This window comes from Amphibalanus amphitrite, unplaced genomic scaffold, assembly GCF_019059575.1.
Source record: "Amphibalanus amphitrite isolate SeventyFive unplaced genomic scaffold, NRLGWU_Aamphi_draft 000210F_arrow, whole genome shotgun sequence".
NCBI lineage: Eukaryota > Metazoa > Arthropoda > Thecostraca > Balanomorpha > Balanidae > Amphibalanus > Amphibalanus amphitrite.
The window spans coordinates 421,375-442,163 of record NW_024881705.1 but is presented as its reverse complement, the minus strand read 5'-3'; the positions used below and the strand labels follow the sequence as shown (position 1 = coordinate 442,163).

At 60.0% G+C, this 20,789-nt stretch overlaps 1 protein-coding gene across 3 annotated transcripts in view; it reads left to right on the top strand.

Moving 5' to 3' along the window:
* LOC122385143 (zinc finger homeobox protein 3-like) overlaps positions 1–20,789 on the top strand; it is an 88,767-nt gene that overhangs the window by 32,952 nt on the left and 35,026 nt on the right. For all 3 annotated transcript variants that reach the window (XM_043373192.1, XM_043373194.1, XM_043373193.1), the window contains exon 3: positions 5,128–10,869. In XM_043373192.1, the coding sequence (XP_043229127.1) occupies positions 5,128–10,869 (5,742 nt within the window). The remainder of the gene's footprint in view (positions 1–5,127; positions 10,870–20,789) is intronic.

Genomic DNA, 20,789 nt, shown 5'->3' with positions numbered 1-20,789 from the left:
TCAGTCCCGCTAGTCAGACGGTCAGCCCCGCTGGTAAGACGATCAGTCCTACTGGTCGGGTGGTCCGTCCCGCCCGCCAGACGTCCGGCCCTGACTCGACACCCCATCCACCAGACGGGGCACAGTGTTGGTTATTCATCAGATGTGCATCCTGAGTGTCTCGTTCCTCTTATAGCAGCATATCATTCTCAGAGTCCATGTGCTTGGTGGTTTGTGATATGTATCATCAGCATGTTCAGTGTTAACTGTGCGTTTTGTGGAAGTCCTTTGTCCTGTTAGTACCTAGACTGAGGCGTCGCCAAGCCCCTTTGTTCGTGTCCGTGTGTTGTGACTTGTGCTGTGCCCGCCTAGTCTGGATGTCAACGGTAGTTTCACGGAACTCTGGCCCATGGAAGTGGGGCGGCAGACATTCATGCATGTCATTTATCCATTATCACGGATAATGACACGTAGTTTGACGTCCGAGCTCTAACTGAACATTATGCCCAAATAACGCCCAGTGATTAAACGGTGCATGACGATGACTGCGGAGCCGGCCGGGCTATTTGTTATCCAGGCACAGTGCCAGCAGTCGCACGGGTTTAGATCGGACTCATGGCTCAACCGGCAAAGTTCTACCGAAACAACGCCAAAAGTCCAGAGTGAGACGACGAGGCACATGGGTACTCTAGGCTATTTACCAGTCACGAGGAATAAGTGGGTGATTAGATGCCCGTGCGATACTTGTCACGCCTCCCCTGTTCCGCTGGTTCACATTTATCGTGATTCCGTGGCTGAGTTCATGCTTTCGGGGCAACGAACGCCACGCTACGAGCGTTGCAGCGAGCAGCAACTACCGATCGTAAATCGGGTCTGCTTACGAATCTGTGCTAAATTTCCTTCAAATGACAGCCTGGTGGCATCTCATGTCACCAATCGGGCCTCCACGTGATTTGTTTGTTTGTAGACTCCGGCGGTGTGTAGCGTGAAGCGAGTGAGCCTTCTCCATGACCCACTGGTCTCCCTCACACCAGCCCCATGGGAGGTGGGTTCACCCGTGAAAAGTTAAACGTTGGGTACGGTTCGCAGCGAAATCCGGACGGCAGGCCGCTCGCGAGTTAGGTGTCATTAATATTACTGACGCGTTACTAACTCGTTGTCACGTGGCAAAGTTCGGTGGCACCACTAGGATCGTGATACTGCCATTCCACATGGGCACGGAAAGCTGCGCAGCCGGGGGCGTCGGAAGGTGCACAATTAGGATACACACATCTCACCCGCTGTACTTTTAGATTCCAATGTTATCCTTGCCTGCTACAAGTTGGTGAAAGCGCACAAGTTTCGCAGGTTCGATTGACGGAGTTGGTGCATTTCCTTGAAATTTAGCCCATCTCATGCGCAAAATACATTGCTGTTACCTAAGCTGTTCGCCCTTCTGATGCGCCTGCCGCCTTTGACCTCCAGTTTTACCCGTTGTCAATTGTCATCACTTTCTGCCATTCCTTAAAGACCAACGCAAACCTACAGTAGGCGGCAGTTGGCAACGTTACGCTGAGTGTCACACGGAACGTCACATAGACCTTCATTCGCAGCGTTACAAGAACATTCATACATCATACGTACCACCGCATGCTGACCTGACACATGCCCTCACACAGTAGCCGTGCAGCAGCCACCGTGCGTCCGCTCTTCGCCGTGAGTCAGTCACAGAAGCAGCTGCCGAGACAGCGGCAGCAGGGGTAGCAACGGTAGCAGCTGCTGGTCTGCGCGATCTTGCCCCGATAAGGGGAAACCCTGCACGGCGCCGGCAAAGCTAGCGTCGTCGTCACCGGCATCTAGCAGCAGTGGCCGTAAGGACTCGCAGTTTGTTAGGACGGTGCGCTATTTTCTGGCAGGATTTTTAGTGAGCGCGTGGCTTGTTTTGCAGCGAGCCTCGCCCGGTGAATGAGCGGTGAATCAGGCCGGATTTAATGAACGCCGGGAAGGTATTTTTCCTGGGCGACACCTTGTAACTACACTCCAATTAGTTGCTTATTGTGCGAAAAAGAAGCAAGGTACATGAAATTAATTTAAAGCAATTTACTGCATGGTGAGCCAGGCGGGCCGTTCCGAATAGGTAGGTGGGTAGGAGGTAAGCCGGCGACGCGGAACGTTTCCAGGAGCTGCCGGCCGCTATCACGACTGATGTGTATCGCAACAGGAATAGTGGCACGTTAGCATTCCTCCAGTGCTTAGCGCGGACCAATGAAATACGGCCCGGCTCCAGACAACACTTGCACACAAATGCATCGACGCCTGATCACCGAAAAAATCGCCGTCCGATCAGATCGACCATCGCCGCGAATTTGGAAAACTCTTGGCCGGTGCTATCTCATTACCTAATTTTCCGCTACTTTGTGACACGTAAGCCGTGCGGCCGGCGACTGTCCGATGCTCTGCTGCACCTCAGCTCACTGACGAGCTCGAGCCGCGAACAATGTCCTCCGAACAGGTGTCCAAATGACTGGGCGCTAATCGGCGACAAGCCGACACGAAGCCCGTTTCCTCTATCAGCGTGAGACATCCGCGGAAGATTTAAGCCGGTCGAGTAACATGCAAACCTTTCGGCCAGTTACACGAATAGATCGAAGTCAGCTTCGGTGTTCTTAGGTATCCCCGGTTAGCTTTCCTGATATAGCCTAGCTATTAGCAGCATAGTTTCAGCTATCAGATGTCTATCCATTGCAACGTTAGCCGTCAGGTATGATGGATAAGGCCAGCGCTCATATCCACTCTAAGTTGATGAGCTATAACCGTGCTGCCAGTTTACGACAGCCCAAGGCGTTGGCCGCCCGCCCACCGCACCCTATCCCCCGGTACATCCGGTAGCCATGCAGGGGCACGTGCTCACCGGGGCCGCGTCGGCCGGTAGTGGCCGGTAGCCGCGCGCTGCCGCCGCGGCGCGCGGGGAGCCGCCGGGGGCGTGTCGGTCTGTCCCCGGCGGCCGGCGCTGCGCCGCCGCCGTTCAATTTATCAGAGCTGCCGCCCGGCGCCCGGCGGCACGACTAATTGCCGCCCTCTCCGGCCGGCGCCGCGGCGCTAATGTTTAAACTGAGCCGCGCCGCGCTGTCCGTCAGAGCCGACCGGCCACCGGCCGCCGCCCGGCGCCCACCCTCCGTCCGTCGGCGGCAGTAATGGCAGGTCACGCTCGCGCCCTGACGCGTCGATCGACTCCCCGTGCGCTCCGATAACCAGGCGGCCTGTTTTGGAGGCGGGCCCGCGTCCGCTTCCGTCGCACTGCGACCCGCTCCGGCTCTAAGTGATATTTGCGCCGGGTTACGATTCTGTAATTTGTCGGCTGGCAAAAAATGCACGAATCACTTATGCAAATAGCCCGCGGTGGCATTACTTGTTGCATAGTTAACGTTGCGGCGCCGCCACATGCAAGGGCGGGGCCCCTGAAGGCGCGCGGGCGGCGTCGGCGGAGGCGGCCTATACGGACGCCGTTTCGCACATACTTGACGAGCCGTCATATGGCCACCTACAGCTGCTCGCCGCGAGCAGTCCCTGTTTCACCGCAGCGATTTCAGCACGGCTACAACAGGGGCCTCCCCGCACCGGGCCGCAGCCAGGGCCGGCTCCCCTCTGCCACACGCGATCTCTCCCTCCCCTCTGCCGTTTCCGCCGCCGTCGGCATGCCCTCTGACCCGCCGTGTCAGAGGCCGTGGTCAGAGCCAGTGTCCCTCCATCAATCTGGAGTATCTCCTCAGCAGCACATAGCCCGTGAACTGCTCCGCAGAGTCCGCGGCGACTGAGAGGCTCCGTGTCGGACTGTATAGGCTCCCAGCAGTAAGGACAGGCCCACTGTGCGGCCCAGTCCCGACCAGGGGAGGGAGGACAGGGGAGGCCCACTGCCCGAGGCACTCTGCCCCCCGGCTCATCTATTAATCGACCGGCGGCTCGCGCGCGCGCGATCGCCCCTCCCCCGCGCAGCGCATATTAAGCATAAATCGATAGCCGATAGATCATCCTTTCCTCTATATTAATTCGCCGTGGCAAGGCAGGCGTACAGAGAAGAAATACGGCCGCTTGTCAGCCTGCTGGGTGTAATTAACGCCGCTAGACGCGCCCACCGGCGCCGGTGGGCGACCGGCCACGGACCCCCTGTCAGAGCCTCTGTCACTGCCCGATCAGCCACCCCGAGGCGTGACGGGCTGACCCCTCCATCAGTCTGACCCCCTGCCAGACCGGAGGGTCACAGTGTAGTACAGGTTAAACACCCCACAGCCATCGATCCCCCGGCCAAGAGGAAGACGACTCCGTTTTTGCCGTATTCCCGTTTAGCCCAACGTCCAGGATGAGAGGTGCTCGATGCATCGATTGCCCGAGTGGCGCTTTTTACGAGCAGAAAAGTTAGCCACGCTGTCCGGAGCTGACCGTCCAGCAATATCGTGACCTCTGGCCCATCGCGCGCGGCCGAGGGCAGACCGCCGCGCCGCCGCCGGCGCGGGCAGGGGCTGCTCGGCGCGGCCACACCGGCCGGATGTGCTTATTACGCGTCCGTCCTCGAGGAAAGCGAGCGCCGCCGCGCGCGCCCCCGACCCGGCCCGGTTACCGTCATCCACTGCACGGCAACGGGTAATTACTGTGATTAGCTATTGCAGCCACAGTGATTAATGACGGCAGCCGCATGAATATGACATTCTTTTTGGGCAAAATGAGTACGTCGTCCGGTGCCGATCGGATGGATTTATCGAGTGCGCCGCCGTCAGTGGGAGGGGTGTGGTGTGTGTGACGGGCTCGTAACGTCGACGAAGGTGACGCCCCCGCCTGGGGAGCTCCCGGTGTCCAGCTTCAATGTGGTATGTGTGATCAGGTTGGCTGTCTGTCGGTGTTCGTGTCGGGTCCCGTATAACTACATAATCAGCTTACGTAATAAGGTGGTGGTAAAAATATGTGTCAGTGGTGATGTGAATTGTGGATATAATCTGTACTCAGCATAGCTCCCGTCCACACTTTGTTTCAGTGTCGGATTACTGTATCAGTGTGGTGTTACCGAGTGCTATAATCACCCTTTGGATGATACGCTTACCCTTAGGACAATATGCCAGTGTTGCCAACGCCACTGTGAGTGTGTCTCTGGAGTGGAATGTGACGTACTGTTCGCAGGAACCCAGCCATCCAGCGACTCAGCCGACCAGCGCGACCAGGCGCGGCGGGACGGCGGCGGCGGCGGCGGTGGTGGCAGCGAGCGGCCGGCGTGTCCGCTGTGCGGCGAGCTCTCCGAGTCGCGCGCGCAGCTCGAGAAGCACCTAGTGGACGCGCACCGAGCGCGAGAAGACGTCATCCAGCGGCTACTGCTGCTGTCGGATGCCGAGCGGGAGCGAACGTCGCCCACCTCGGCGGCCTCGGACGCCGGAGAGCGGTCACGCTCCGAGCCGGAGAAGGAGGCGATTGACGTGGACGAGGCCGAACAGGAGGAGCTGTACCGGTGCCAGACGTGTTCACACACCTTCCACAGCGTGGATGAGCTGTGTCAGCACCAGCACGAGCACGGCCTGTTCGACCTGAAGCAGACACCCCGCGGTCTCGGGTACCTGTGCTCCAAAAAGGGCTGCAACCAGTACTTTGCAGGCGTGCAGCAGATGGAGACTCACTTCCGCGAGATCCACGCCAAGGCTGAACAGATCGCCGCCGTGTCCGAGCGCCACGTCTACAAGTACCGCTGCAGCCAGTGCAGCCTGGCCTTCAAGACGGTGGAGAAACTGCAACTGCACTCACAGTACCATCTGATCCGGGATGCATCACGGTGTGGCGTGTGCGATCGCAGCTTCCGGTCTGTGCTTAGCCTCCAGAAGCATCTGGAGACCTCGCACACGGAGCTCGGAGAGGCGGAGCTGGCCAGACACCGCGCCAAGCTGCTGGCCAACCCACTCCTGATGGCCGGTCTCAGCGGGCAGGTGCTCGACTCGCAGACCAACGAGATCCTGAAGCGGGAGAACGACCGTGATGACGAGGAGCAGGAGCAGCGCGAGGAGGAGGATGACCGCGAAGGGATGACTCCCGAACAGCGCCAGGTGGAGGACCTGCTGAACGCACCGGCAGCAGCTGAGGACGGCTACGCCGACCAGGGCCGCAAGTTCAAGTGTCACCGCTGCCGCGTTGCCTACACGCGACAGTCGTACCTGGTAGCGCATAACAAGACCCTGCTGCACCGCAAAGGTGAGAAACTCTCCTATCCGATGGAAAAGTACTTGGATCCGAACAGGCCGTTCAAGTGTGATGTCTGCAAGGAGTCATTCACACAGAAAAACATCCTGCTGGTACACTACAACTCCGTCAGTCATCTGCACAAGCTGAAGAAGAGCATGCAGGATAGTCAGACGTCGCCGCCAGCACAGCAAGAAAGCCACCAAGCTGCTCTGACATCGGCCGTCACCAAAGAGTCCGATGACGACCGCAAGCCGTTCAAGTGTAACATCTGCAAGGTGTCGTACGGACAAAGTCAGACCCTGGACATTCACATCCGTTCGGTGCTGCACCAATCCCGAGCTGCAAAGGTTCCAGAGCTGCTGGCAGCCGGTCTGATCGACCTCAATCGGCCCCTGATTGAAGTTCCTGACACAGCCAAGCAGGAGCAGCAGCGACGCACGCTCGAGCTGCTGATGGGTCTGAAGCAGCAGGAGGCGGCGACGGAGGCGTCCAGCAGCGGCCTGCCCACCTGCGGCCGCTGCTCAGCCGTCTTCATCACCGGTGAGCAGCTGCAGCAGCACCAGCAGCTGTACTGCATGGCGCCCAGCAGCGGTCTCAATGTGCTGGCCGCACTGCAGCTGCAGTCTGGAATGGCTAAAGCTCAGCAGCTGCAGCAACAACAGCAGCAGCAACAACAACAACAACAACAACAACAGCAGCAACAACAGCAGCAGTCACAGCAACAGACAGTCCCTGTTGCTGATCTACCCAAGTCACTGCCTGAAAGCGAATCACCGATGCCGTCTGATATGGCTGATGAGACCCTGATGTCTGCTCCTATAAGGCGTACTCCACACCTACAAAAACGCCTGCTGCAAACCTACGGCTTCGAGGTTGTCATGCAATACAACGAGTCCCACCAGAGACGCAAGAAGCCGGATGACGACGGCGAGAATGGTGACGAAAAGGGAGATGATGAAGGCGAACAGGTTGTACCGGAAGTTTCCAAATGTCTCTGTCCGATTTGCCAAAAGGAGTTTTCTAGCGTCTGGGTTTTGAAAGCCCACACCGAAGAGGTCCACAAGACGCTTGTGCCGAGAGACGTGGTCGAAGAGTACGCAGAGTCATTCAAAGAGGAATTCGAGCGGAAGCACAAGGCCGCCGTTTTGCCCTCTGATGGCAATCACGAGCAAACACCGTCAGCCCAGACTGTGCCAGCTGATAAGGAGCACAATGACTCCACTGCGCAGAATGACAGCTCTGACAAGATGGATGACTCCCACAACACTCAGACCACCGTCTCCTCGGAACTGACGGACAAGTCACCGCCACCATCCACCCCAACCCCGAGTACTGAGACAGACGGAACCCCTGCCAAGGCCAACACCAGCTCACCGGCCTTTAACCCGGTCAGGGCTTCCACTCCACCGATGACGCCGGCGCCGCAGCAGAAGCAGCCAGAGCAGCAACAACAACAGCAGCAGCAGCAGCAGCAGACGATGAGTGACATGCAGGCGGCCATCAGTCTCATCCAGGCGGCTCAGATGCACCAGCAGATGCAGCAAATGAATCCACTGATGATGGCTCAGTTCGCCTCCATGGGCGGCTTTCCAGGTGCTTTCAATCCGGCACTGGCTGCTATGAACCTGCAGCCGCCTCTGATGCCGATGATGTCTCCACAGCAGATGTTTGACCCGATGGCTCTTCTGGCCGCACAGGCTCAGGCGTTGGCACAGCAGCAGCAGCAGGCACAGCACAAGTCGCCCATGGTGCCGTCAATGCTGGAGTCGGCCATGATGCAGCACCAGCTGCCCACGCCACCAGCCGGACAGCAGAAGCGAGCCAGGACACGCATCAGCGACGAACAGCTGAAGATCCTCCGCGCACACTTCGACATCAACAACTCCCCGTCTGAGGAGCAGATCAACAAGATGGCACAACAGACTGGTCTGATGCCGAAGGTCATCAAGCATTGGTTCAGGAACACCTTGTTCAAAGAGCGTCAGCGCAACAAGGACTCACCGTACAACTTCAATGTACCACCAGCGACTACTCTAAATCTTGAAGAATACGAGAAAACTGGTGAGGCTAAGGTCGTTCCTCTTGACCCGAAAGTGTCGAACATTGAGAAGAAAGAGTCAGAACCTAAATCTGAGCCGACTGTCCCAGAAAGACCACAGCAGCAGCAACAGCATCCGCAGCAAGAGCAGCCGCAACAACAACAGCCGCAGCCGCAGCTAAAGCATCAACAGCAGCTGCAAGAGGAAGCATTGCAGCAGCAGCAGCCTCCACCTCCGCCTCCTCAGCTGCCACCGACCAGCAGCCACAGTCAGGAGAAACCCGAGACTGCAACAACGTCTGCAAGTCCCGGTTTTCCGGCGAACCCACCTAGCGTGTCCTCTAGTCCACATCCCCTGGCTCCAACTCCTGCCATGGTCAGCCCTAGTCGTTCTCCGGGCGCCTACTCTTCTCAGAGCGCCTCTCCAAACCCGCTAACGCTGACCAACATCCTGTCCTCGCAGCTAGGCCAGGGCGTGCCGCCCAACATGGCCGCCGGCAAGTTCCAGCCCAGCTTCTCGAGCAGTCCATACGCGCAGTCGTCGCTGTTCCCGGGTCTGGCCAGTCCGTCGCCGAGCTCCTACTCCTCACAGTCGGCCGTCAGTCCGTCGACTTCCACCAACTCGTACAGCCACGGCAAACGCGCAAACCGAACACGCTTCACCGACTACCAGATCAAGGTGTTGCAAGAGTTCTTTGAGAACAACGCCTATCCGAAGGACGACGATCTTGAATATCTGTCGAAGCTTCTCGGACTTAGCCCACGAGTCATTGTGGTGTGGTTCCAGAACGCTCGTCAGAAGGCACGCAAAGTATACGAGAACCAGCCACCGGTAGACACAGCTGACGAGAACTCTGGCCGTTTCCAGCGCACGGCAGGACTCAATTACCAGTGCAAGAAGTGCATGATGGTGTTCCAGCGCTACTACGAGCTGATCCGCCATCAGAAGCAGCACTGCTACAAGGAGGAGGACGCCAAGCGTTCGGCTCAGGCTCAGGCTGCGGCAAGTCAGGTGGCTCTCTCACTGTCCGAGGATTCGAACTCGAACCCGGGCATGGTGCGCAGCGTCCTCCCTCCTAACTTGTCCCCGTTTGACTCCAAGCCGCCACCACAGCTGCAGCAGTCTCAGACACCGACACCACAGCCGCAGGCTCCGCAGCCTCAGCAGGAGAGCACGTTCAAATGTGACAAGTGCTCGCAGCAGTTCTCTCGCTTTGACCAGTGGCGCGAACACCAGGTCATCCACCTGATGAACCCGAATCTGTTCCCGAACTTCCACACCTCGGAATCTGGACCGATCCCGCCGACTCCGTTGCCGCCACTGCCTCCTCTGCCACCAATGACGAACGCAATCTCGCCAAAGCGAAAGGCCTCCGAGGAAGATGGCGAACACGAGACGGAAGATCATCCACGGGACAAGCGGCTCCGCACCACAATCACCCCTGAGCAGCTCGAGTTCCTGTATCAAAAATATCAACAAGAGTCCAACCCTAGTCGCAAGATGCTCGAGGCCATTGCCCAGGAGTGTGGCCTCAAGAAGCGTGTAGTTCAGGTGTGGTTCCAGAACACACGTGCACGTGAGCGCAAAGGTCAGTTTCGTGCCCACGCCCAGGTCATCAACAAGCGATGTCCGTTTTGCCCCGCCATTTTCAAGGTAAAATCGGCCCTGGAGTCTCATCTCTCCAGCAAGCACGTGGAGCAGTACGCGCGTGGCGAGATTAACATCGACACTCTCCCCGACATTGAGGACGACTCGTCATCTGCCGCTGCGCGACACGAAACGGCCGACACTGGCCACGGTTCAGGAAACGACAGCTGTCGAACGCTTCCCCAAGAGCTTCCGCCCCGTTCGGTGGAAACGCCTCTAGATCTCAGCAAGCCGATGCGTGTCAGCATGGATACCGACCAGCGGCCGAACGAAGGGCCACTTACCGACTCGAGCTGTGACCGGAGCGGTGACGACTACGGCCTCTTCATGGACGGCCGCTCTGAGGCGGGGTCGATGGACCTGGAGCGGTTCAGCAACGCCGGCTCACCTGCCTCGAGCACGACCAGCCTAGTGCCGCTGCCGCTGTCTGTCCAACAACAGCAACAGCAACAGCAGGCCAAGCCCACCAAGCGCTACCGCACCCAGATGTCCCAGACTCAGGTGAAGATCATGAAGCAGCTCTTCTCCGAGTACAAGACGCCAACCATGTCCGAGTGTGAGCTGCTGGGCACTGAGATCGGACTCGCCAAGCGCGTGGTTCAGGTCTGGTTCCAGAACGCACGCGCCAAGAGCAAGAAGCAGCAGCAGGTGCAGGGTCTGGAGCCGGAGCCGCCGCGTCCGGCTGAACAGTGCGACTACTGCAACTTCAAGTACAGTCACAAGTACGCCATCCAGGACCACATCTTCACTCGGAAGCACATCGAAAACGTGCGCGCAGCCATCGAGAACGACCGCAAGACGGACGGCTTCTACCAGCCGCCGACCTCGCACTCGCTGGCCACGCCGGCCGCCGCCGCCGCGCCCGCTGCCGCCCCCGCCCCGGCGCCCGCCACCGCCGAGCCGCCGCCGCCGCCGCCAGCCGAGAAGCCGCTGCCTGCCGTCAACAAGAACATGTCGCTGCTACTGCAGATGTACGGCATGGGCGCGCCGCCGCTGCTGCCCAACCAGCCCGGTGAGTACCGCGGTGCCGCAGCACCAACGTAGTTAGTTCCTGTGAACTCGTCCCAGCGTAACGAATCTTAGCCTCATTTCTTCAGTTCATTTCTCATGTGTGTATTTCTTTATCTAAAGCCTTATGCTTCTCTCAAGTCTCAACCGCCATCCTTCTTGGACCCACCGTTCGTGTTCGTACTGTGATACCAAAACTCCACCTATCATCGCCCACTGCATGGGTCCCTGCATGCACACCTCTCCCGGAGACGGCCGAGGCGGCGACCTGGGCCGCTCGACCCGCCCCACTGTGGCGCCGTACCGGAGCCCTCACGTCCGGCGGGGCGGCCCGTATCCGGCGCGGCCGCCACCTCAGTCAGCGGATGTGAGCCGCCAGCAGCCGTGCTCGCCGAATTTGAATCAGGCCCGGCTGTGATTTCGCGTCGCCACCCGAGTAACGACATCAAATTATACGGCGGCGCCCGCGCGCGGCCCGCTCGTTCGCCGCTGGTTGATTATCGCAGTCAGCACTATGTGACGCGCCCGGCGCGCTCGGCGGAGGACGAGTGTCTGACTGTGGCGAGCGGCCACCGCATCGGCCCTATCTGAGCCGGTGTGAGATTTGAATACCAGGTCCTTCCGACCTGCCGGAGAGGTAGCTGGAGCTCGCGCGTTCATCTTGTTCGCGACTCCTCCCGGGGAACCGCGCAGTCTCCCGGACACGGCCCCAGTGTGGGCGCCTGCTCAGACTTCAACGGAAGCTCTCTAATTGAGCGAGATTGAATGAGACAGCCGGGAGCCTTGACGAGCACCCGCTAAAAGGACCGGCCACCGTATGTGGTCCGTCGCAGCGGCTAACAAAGTATGACAGATTATGTAATACACAACAATATGCGCCGCACGTCTGAGGTAGTTATTTCATATATCAGACTCCTATTTCAGGATCTAGCATATTCCAGTCAGAATAATATCCTCAAAGTGGAATTGGCATTAGTGCGGCTGACATAAGCTCGCTGTAAATATAGCAATACGGGCGTCGTGGGAAGACAGGCCTCATGTGTTATTTGGGGGAAGCGTCGACCGACCCACCCATTCAAACAGACACTGAATGAGACAGTGGGACGCAGAGCATGCAAAGGCTCTCACGCAACTGGAGATTGCAGTAACCGGCGCCGGAAACAGCCCAGCAGGGGCTGAGAGACACCTGGAGGTCGACTTCCCCGGCCAGGCGTCACTAGCTCACACACAATGTGAGAGCTCAGAGCGATGCAGGGACTCGGAATGACAGCGGGAGAGAGAGTGGAGTCCGTGAGAAATTCAAACGTCAAACACAGAGAGAGAGAGAGAGAGAGAGAGAGAGAGAGAGAGAGAGAGAGAGAGAGAGAGAGAGAGAGAGAGAGAGAGAGAGAGAGAGAGAGAGAGAGAGAGAGAGAGAGAGAGAGAGAGAGAGTCGGGAGTGAGCGCAGGGCTCTCTCTGTCCGGGTTTTTCATCAGGCAACTTGGTCGGCCGATGTATTTGCACGGGGCCCAATATGTCTCAATTAGACCACGTCGCAGTCAATAAAGTTGGGCCATTATTTTAATTCTCCCCAGGCCAGCGGTCACTTTAATTTCAATTTCCTTTGTATTTCTAATCAAACTGGACATGCCAGGTTCGGCCGGGCGGCCGGAGATTGAGTCGGCGCGTGGGGAGGCGGCGGCGCGCCGGCAGCGGCTGACGTGACACGGCGGCCCGAGCGCCACCGACACCGGCATGCAATTAAGCCATTTGGACGTCCACCCGCCGCGACCTTGGATCGAATTAAACCACTGATCAGACTTTTCATTAAACGATTGAGTTTGAGTGGCGCAAATGACGGCGGCAACTGCGCCCGACGCGCGGACAAGGCGCCCGAGTGCAGACGGCCTGCAGTTGGAGGACGTTAAACGGATCAACAGCCTGCAGCAGCCGCCGCCGGACACCGCAATTGCCGCTCGGCTTTTGTTTTAATAGCGGCGCGTTAGAGACGCGGCGCCCGGCGGACACTGAGACAGTGCACCGCGGAGAGAGGGACGAGGATGGAGGGAGGGGAGGTCTCCTCTCACCACCGCGCCGGAGACTGATGACTCGTCGGCCACGCCGTTCGTGAGAGCCGACCGCGCCCCGGCTCTAATTGCCACTAATTACCGCTAATTACGGCGTCAAATCGAGGCCAACTCGGCGCACCTGATTCGTCTCCATTGCGCCGCTGCGGCCGGTGCGCCACGGAATGTCGCTATGCGCCGCCACTGCCACCGCGCCGCCGCCGCCGCCGCCGTCCGTGCTCAAAGGATATTAGCAATCGCGCTGGATTCGCTTCCACGTATACGTCGCGATTATTTCGATCATAATCGAGTTTTAATTACAGGTGTGTCGCGCTTATAAATGACCGTAGTGTGCCACGGCCTCATAATTCGTGCACTATTAATGGCATGCCTGGATGACAATTAACGGCGCACCTCGCCGCCAATTTTCCCGGAATAATCAGACGCCTTTGTTAATCACGCGCACAGTAATTACAAACTGCAAACAAACCGGGGCGGCTGCGGGTCGCCCGTGAGTGCTGGCCTGTCATTAACTCTGACGGCCGGCGGCGCCGCCGACACCGCCGCAGGCCAATCACCGCGCCCAGACGTCATCAGCGTCATCACTGTCATTAGCGTCACCAGGCGTCATCAGCGAAATCAGCGCTCATCAGCGCGCGGGCGGTGCCTCGTCAGCAATCAGCCGAGCGGCAACGGGGCTGACTGCTCTGTGAGAGAGCTCTCTGTTTTGTTATAGTCATCTAAATCATTTGTCTCATTCGCATTATCAGCGCTTCATCTGCGCCATAAACGTCATCATCTACGTCACCGACGTCAGCGCCGGCTTCATCAGCGGCGTCAGCGCCGACCGGAGGTTGCGTGCTGCGCGCTCCGCCGCCGCCAGGTAGCCGGGCCAAATCATCCTGTCGTGATGCTCAAAATCGGAATCTCACCTTAATTACAGGTAATTATGAGTCAGCCTTGAAACGCCTGGTTTATTCGCCGTAATTCAATGCGCGGCTGCCGAGCCGGGGGCGGCGGAGGACTGCGCCGCCCCCGCCGCTGCTCGCTCGTAGTGTGCTGTCACTGCCGACACCTCCGAGAACGCGGGGTCACCCGTGACGCCGCGCCGTGTTGTGACCGGTCGCCGGGCGGCGGCTTTAATTGTGCGCGCTACTTCACGTGATGACTGCTCCGTCGTCGTCGACGCCCGTCCGCCGCGTTTCGACACCATCGATTGGAGGAGTGGCGCGCGACGGCGTGCAGCCGGCCGTCGCGCCGCCGCCGGTGCGTCGTTAATTGTCACCGGCGCGAGTTGGCCGCCGGCGAGAGGGCTCGGAACAAACAACAGGCCGCAGGTCAATGGTGACCGAGTCTCTCCGAGGAGCTGAAAGGCTTCGAGTGGCGGCGTCACGGCGGTCAGACACCAGCGACAGAGCCGGTGTGCACAGCTAAATCGTAATCGCCGACCAGTCAATTAAAGACAACGTCAAATGTCACTCTGTGGACCGTTGGGCGCGGTCGATAGCTCATTTGTCGCGGCGGTGGGGACGAAAACAGGCCGCGCTCGGCGCCGGGTGTGATGCACAATTAGTGGCCGGTGAGCGGCGCGTCACTGGCTGACCGGAGCAGCTCGGAGCGCTGCTGGTGAGCAGCTCGGAGCGCTGCTGGTGAGCAGCAGCTCGGAGCGCTGCTGGTGTCTAAATTAGCAGCGCCGGCAGCAGGTGGCACGCGCTGAGCTCCTGCTGCTGCCGCTGCCGCCGGCTGTCAGACAGATTCTGTGTCGAAACGGCCGCAGGGCGAATGCCGCGCTGTTGCTGAGTAGTTAGAGCTGCAGCTCAGAGCAGGTGAAGCTGCGCTGAGTAATGACAATCGGCGGTAACGGGAGCTCCTTATCGTGCACGGGAAACAAGGGCGAGCTACCGATCAGGGACGGTTAAAAAGGATGTGTTGTCTGGGATGACTGGACAGCTGGATGACGCGTTTACCAGCCGTTGGGATCATAGTTATTTCTCGATGGATGGATATTGGATGCTCCCTTCCCACGCCCAACTATCCACACACCTCGTGGATAATGGTTCGACCCAAGGCCCTATATGTTCGACCCATCCCGTATAAACCAGTGGCCCGGTCTGTCACCGGGCCGGCCGGCCGACCACCGTGCGCCCACCGTCCGCCGCGCACCATCACGTGTCGGCTTCGGTTTCGGTGCGACGCTCCCAGCGTCGTTCCACGCCGCAACTGGGGTGTGAGCTAACGCGGCCCGACGCCGGCCGCGTGGTCCACCGGTAGGTCACCGCTCGGGTCCGTGGTCCGATGGCCTCGGTCCGGTCTGGTCCGATCCGGTCGGCCGGCACGTTCGCCCGCTCTGGTCCGGGACGCACGTGACATATCTGGCGTGGGACGCCTATTTTGATCCGCGTTTCCGCCGATGTAATTTGTACGTGTCCATCGAGGGCCATTGTGGTGCCGACTAATTGTGACGCTCGCATTGAAATTACGGACGCCGAATCTGAAATTACAGAACGGTCGAGTAATGAGCGGCCAGTGCCCAGTGTAATTATTGGTTTATCTCGGCTGGCCGGCGCCGGCGCCGCTGTCTCCCCCTCCCCGGGCCGCCAGGGCCGGTGAGCGTCATCGGAGGCTGGGACCCGTCCGTCATCATCCGTCCGTCCGTCCGTCCGTCCGTCCGTCCGTGGGGGACGAGGGATATCAGGCCAGGTGGGCGGTGGACAGGGGGCTGAACTGGCTCAGATTTCGGGAATAGATCAATGCTTTTGTGTACGCGCAGGCGATTGGTAATAAGCATAGATAGCATTTTGCACTGAAAAATTGTCACGAACACGTACACGTGACTCGGTAATTTGCGCACCACTTTTCATGATGATGAGTCTGCGGTGGTCAGCCATGAGCTGACGTCTCTGTGTCCCCCCTCACCCCACCGGGCCGGCGCGCGTGGCCGGCGGCGTCCCCTCTGAGCGCGCTCGGCGGCCGCACGCGTCGCGCACGGTCCGAGCGGCGTTATCGACTACCGTGGCCGTAATCTGTGATTGACTGGCCGGCCTGTGGTGACCGGGGCCGCTGCCGGACGCTGTCCGCCCCCCGTCCCCGTCCGGCGCTCATCATGGCTAGCTCCGGACGGTCCGTGGTCTACCCGCTGCCCACCAACAGCGACAGACCGTGACGGCTTCGTGCCGGTGCGTCACCGCGTCCGGTACAGCCCCGGCGTAACGGCCATTCGTGACTGACGGACACTTGGCGCCGCTCGCTCCGGCCCGACAGCGCGCGAGGGGCACTTGGCGCGTGCGGCGTGCAAGTCGCGAGGCTAAATGTCAGGCCGGCGCCGGCCGGCGGCCGCGTGACAACCCGTTTGTCGGCCGGCCGGCTGTCCCGCTCCACGGTACGTGATTAGTGTCGGACTCTGTCAAAACAGTGCGCCGCGCTCGGGCCGACCAGCCAAGCACCGGTTACGGCAGGTCAGGGCCGCGGCCGCCGATCGGCTGCGGCTGTCGATGGTGGTTGGAGCCGCTCCGGTCCCAGTGAGACCCATGTGTCGACTCAGCCGGAGCTCACTAACCACAGCCGTCGCGGCCAGTCGCGCTCGCGTCCCGCGCCGGCCCCGCCGCAGCCAGGCGGCCGGCGAAATCGGCGGCTGATAATTGCAGTCGCCTGGACGGAATTAGGGAAATTAAAGTGATCTGGCCGCCGCCGGGACGACGCGGCCTGGTCAGGAGTCTGGGAGCGGACGGGCGGACGCGTCAGGCCCGCCAGACGCGACTGGCGCCGCCGCTAACCTGGTGGATCGCCGCGGGCGACGGCCGGGCCGGCCCCTTCCGGCGACGGCCGCCGCCTCGCCGCGCTTACTCAACACGGTCGGCGTTTAATTGCCGCTCCGTAATCGATAATAGAGCCACTATTGACAAGCCGTTATGGGCCGCGTTGCTGAGTGAGTTATGTGGGCGGACCTGCGATCGGGTCGGCCGGGCCGGCGCCGGCAGCGGCTGCACTGCACGCGCGCCACGCCGCGCCAATGGCCGCCGCCTATAACTCATCGCAGCGAAATTGTAATGGCGCTTGACACACCACATTTCATGATTGAAGTAATGAAGTTTGTTTTGGCCCGCGGGTAATGAGCGGGCGCGGGCGGCGGCTCGTCGCCGGCGCCGCGGCCAAATGGCGAGCGCTGCGCCTCGTTTGTAGCAGGCGCGCCGCTAATGTGCCCCGGCCAGGAATCGAGCTAATGAATATTGCCGCTTTTTGTGAGTGCGGCCACTTGGTCGTCTCCATGTGTCACGCGCGGCCGGCGATGGCCCGTCGTTAGCGACGTCTGGGAACGATCGGCGGCGACGGATGCGATTCTCGGCCGGCTGACAGTCTCTGCCCACCGACACGTCTGAACTCCGATCGGTGCCCTCCGTGTTACCATCAACCTAATAATTCCACTAAAATGTCCATAAACAGCATCGCCCTCACTCTCTCCCACCAATGAATGTCACCTGAACTCCCCTATCCTGCCGTACCCCTCGACCCGCCGTCGCTGCCCTACCCGCTGGCAGGTCAGCCCTCCCCCGTCCGGTGAGGCCGTCCGGCCACACCACCACCGTCGCATGCAAGCGCCGCCGGAAGGCCGCAATTAAAACGCCGAGCTGCCGAGAATGGCCACAGCGACCGGGGGGTGGCGGCCGAGCACGGCACAGGGCCACCGGCGGCGCGTCCGCTGCCGGCGGCCACCGGCCATGCCGCTCGCTTTTTGTCCGAACCGTGCGACAACAATTATTATCGGCCGTACAATTATTGCAGCCGTTTTTGTCGCCGGCCTCTTTGTCTTCTCGTTTGGTGGTGGCGGCCGCATCAAGTGGTGAACAAAGGGCACGTCGCGGACGGCGCGTCGCTCCAGCCCGTTCCGTCGCGTCGCTCGTTGTCCCCATTCGGGACCGGAGGAGCGCCGGGAACCGCCCGCCGCCACCGGTCAGCCCCGCCAGATTTGCCTTGTTTGTGTAAAAATACCCAGAGGCCAATCGATGTTGGTCGTAGTTGCAGCGGCTTATCTGGACGGCTGGATTTCAAGGGAGACTTAAACATGTGTCCGGTTTAAAGGCATTGTTATCATGCGCCCACTAGCTGGTTACATCATCTGGCGAAATGCTTCGAACTTGGGAGCGCAGCAATTGCAACAGCAGCCTCCAAATTAACCCTGTGATTTGTTTACTAAATTCTCACTGAGCGTTCCCGTCTTTTGACCTGAGCATCGTTCTCGGTCACTCTGACTGAGCTCCTGTGTAGGACAGGTAGCCGGGAGGCCGCTCAGCCCACGGCCACCCCAGTCGCCGACGTCAGCACTGTTCATTGCTAGTCCCTTCACGAGCGCCATCCGCAGCAGACCGGCTTAGTGCGAGACGATCATGGGGCTCTTCGTTAGGCAGACTCGCTGAGTTTGAGAGCCCTTAACTCCCACTCTCTCCTCAGACGTCTCCCCTTCCGGGGTTACTGCAGCATTGACATGACAAGCAAAACATCGTTACGCTCCCATCTGCACATGACTCCTGTCTACTCCACACTTCTCTCCACTTCTCTATGCATAGCTCTCCCCTAGACCCACCGAACTATGTAGTGACGCCCTTGGCACTGCACCTCCATTCCCTCACACCTGGCGCCGCCCCTGCCGCCGAGGGAGTGTCATTCGTGTTGCAAAGCGCACTCGCGGCATTCGTACGATCTGGCAACAGCATCGGCTAACACCTCTCATAAACATCTGCATAAGCCGGCCGGCCGGGCGCGGCCCGTCGAGCAGCGCTACCCACAACGGTCGGCCGACTGTTTATGGCGCTCCTCCCCGGCTGGTGGGGGATCGCCGGCCGGACCTGGGCTGATGGGTTCAGGTGTAGAGACGGCCCCAGGGGCGGTCAGGTGCGTACTGAGGTGCATAGGGCGCGTGCGGGGCTGATGGGACCGGACGGCGATTGTAGACTGCAGGGGAAGTGCTAGGCAGTTGTCCACCAGGATGTCAGGGTGGGTGTTGGGAGTGAAGGGTGGGTGTTCGGGTGGTAACGGCCGGCCAGTGCAGTGCCAGCCACAGAGGTCACCAGGTTGCAGGCTCAACAACGGTCGTGATTTCACGACCTGTCACGTCGCCGGTCATGGCTGCACGGCCTTGTCGTTTGCAGGACTCTGCAGCGCGCACCGTCCGCCGGCCCTCCCGCCTGGTCCAACACCTCACCGGTCGTGTTTCACCCCTGCTTGCAGCGCGGTGCGCCGGGGGGTCCCCATGGAGCGGCCGGCCGTCCCCAGAGGCGCCAATGTTGACCGATGCGGCCGCATCTCACCGGGAGCTGCGGGGGTCGCCGCCGCGCCGGTCGCTCAAAGGTGCATTAACACGGAGCGGCCGAGCCGCCGCGCCGGCCGAGGGGGCAGCACTATATTCTGCACCAATGATTTAAGTGGGCAGAAGCCAGTACGGCATGCATTAGGAGCCTTCAAAATTAATGGCGGCTGAGCAATACGGCCGCGCCGGTATGTCGCTGGGGTGTGCTTGGTGAACAAGTTGGATGCGGCCCGCGGGACTGTTCGATTTGGCTGCGAGTCCGAGTCGGCGCCGCTCCCCGAAATCATCCCGCCACGGCGGCCCGCCCTCGCGCGAGCGCGCGCGCCTCTACCGTTAGACGCGACCACAGAATTCGTTCAACAAAGGTCTAATCAGGAAATAATGTCCGACCTGTCATTTCGCCGGGAGCGTTACTTTTACCTGTGCGTGTTTACATGTGAAAAGGTCCTCTGATTACACCTGTGCCGCCGGGAAGTGAATTCAAAACTAACAAATGGCCGGTGCTCGGCGCGTCGGGCGGAGCTGGAGCTGGCGCCGCTCGAACTGCGGGTAGTTGGTGGGCGGCCAGCCGCCGATATTGGTACGGGCACACGGACACACACAGGGGGGCGGGGTGGACAGTCGGCCTGCAGAGACACACTCGGCGGGCCGGCGGCGGCCGGACAAACATCTATCAGGCCTGTTTTGACTGGCTCCGAGATCGGCAGCGACCGGCCCCGGTCCGCCAGCACGGCGCGCATACGAATCGCCCCCGCCCCCGCCCCCGCCCTGCAACGTCCGACAAGGCTTCACGTACCGGCGCGCAGCCATTTTGGAATCGACTCTCAGGTGTATTCCCAGATACGGCCGATATATCATCGTTACTCGCGGTGATCATTTTTCATGCATTCACCTCGCCAAATAATCCTATTCAAGGCGATGTTACTCATCTAATGGAAACATATCGAGCACCGACCTGGCCTGAATTGGCGGTCGGCTCGCTGCATATTGTCGTCCCGCAATGTGCTGGCTACTCTGCACTCCAGACGTGTCGGTCTGAAGAATTTTTATGCCGCGTTTCGAAACCCGTCGAAATCAACACCCACTAACCACCGCACGCCATTGTTTATCATCCTTTTACGTCTGCGGGGTGTGCGCGCTCGTCAGCTGCCGGCCGCTGCGCGTCACTCGCTGCAGAAGCGCCGTAACGACAAAAGCGGCGCGCTGGAGGCGGCGGCGCGGCGCGGCGGCCCCTCCCCGATCCGCCCACAGGCCTCCGGGGCCTCCGTACCGATACGGTTCACGGCGGCGCGCACTGCACCGACACAATGCCAGTGGAATGCGCCGACGCCGCCACCCGAGTGCAAGAACCTCGCTTGATTAGGCTGGCCGATGAATATTTTGTCGTAATAATTACTCGCCGGCCAACCCCTCCCGGCTCCCTGCCGCGCCGAGCCGCGAAGCTACGAGCGGTTCTGCGCTCATCTAATGAAAACAGGCCATAAATGACAGCGGCACAGTAAGTTATGGCCAACTCCGATTTCTTGTAATTATTCTCCGAAGATTATGCAAAGTAGCTCGACGCGCGGCGTGTCGGC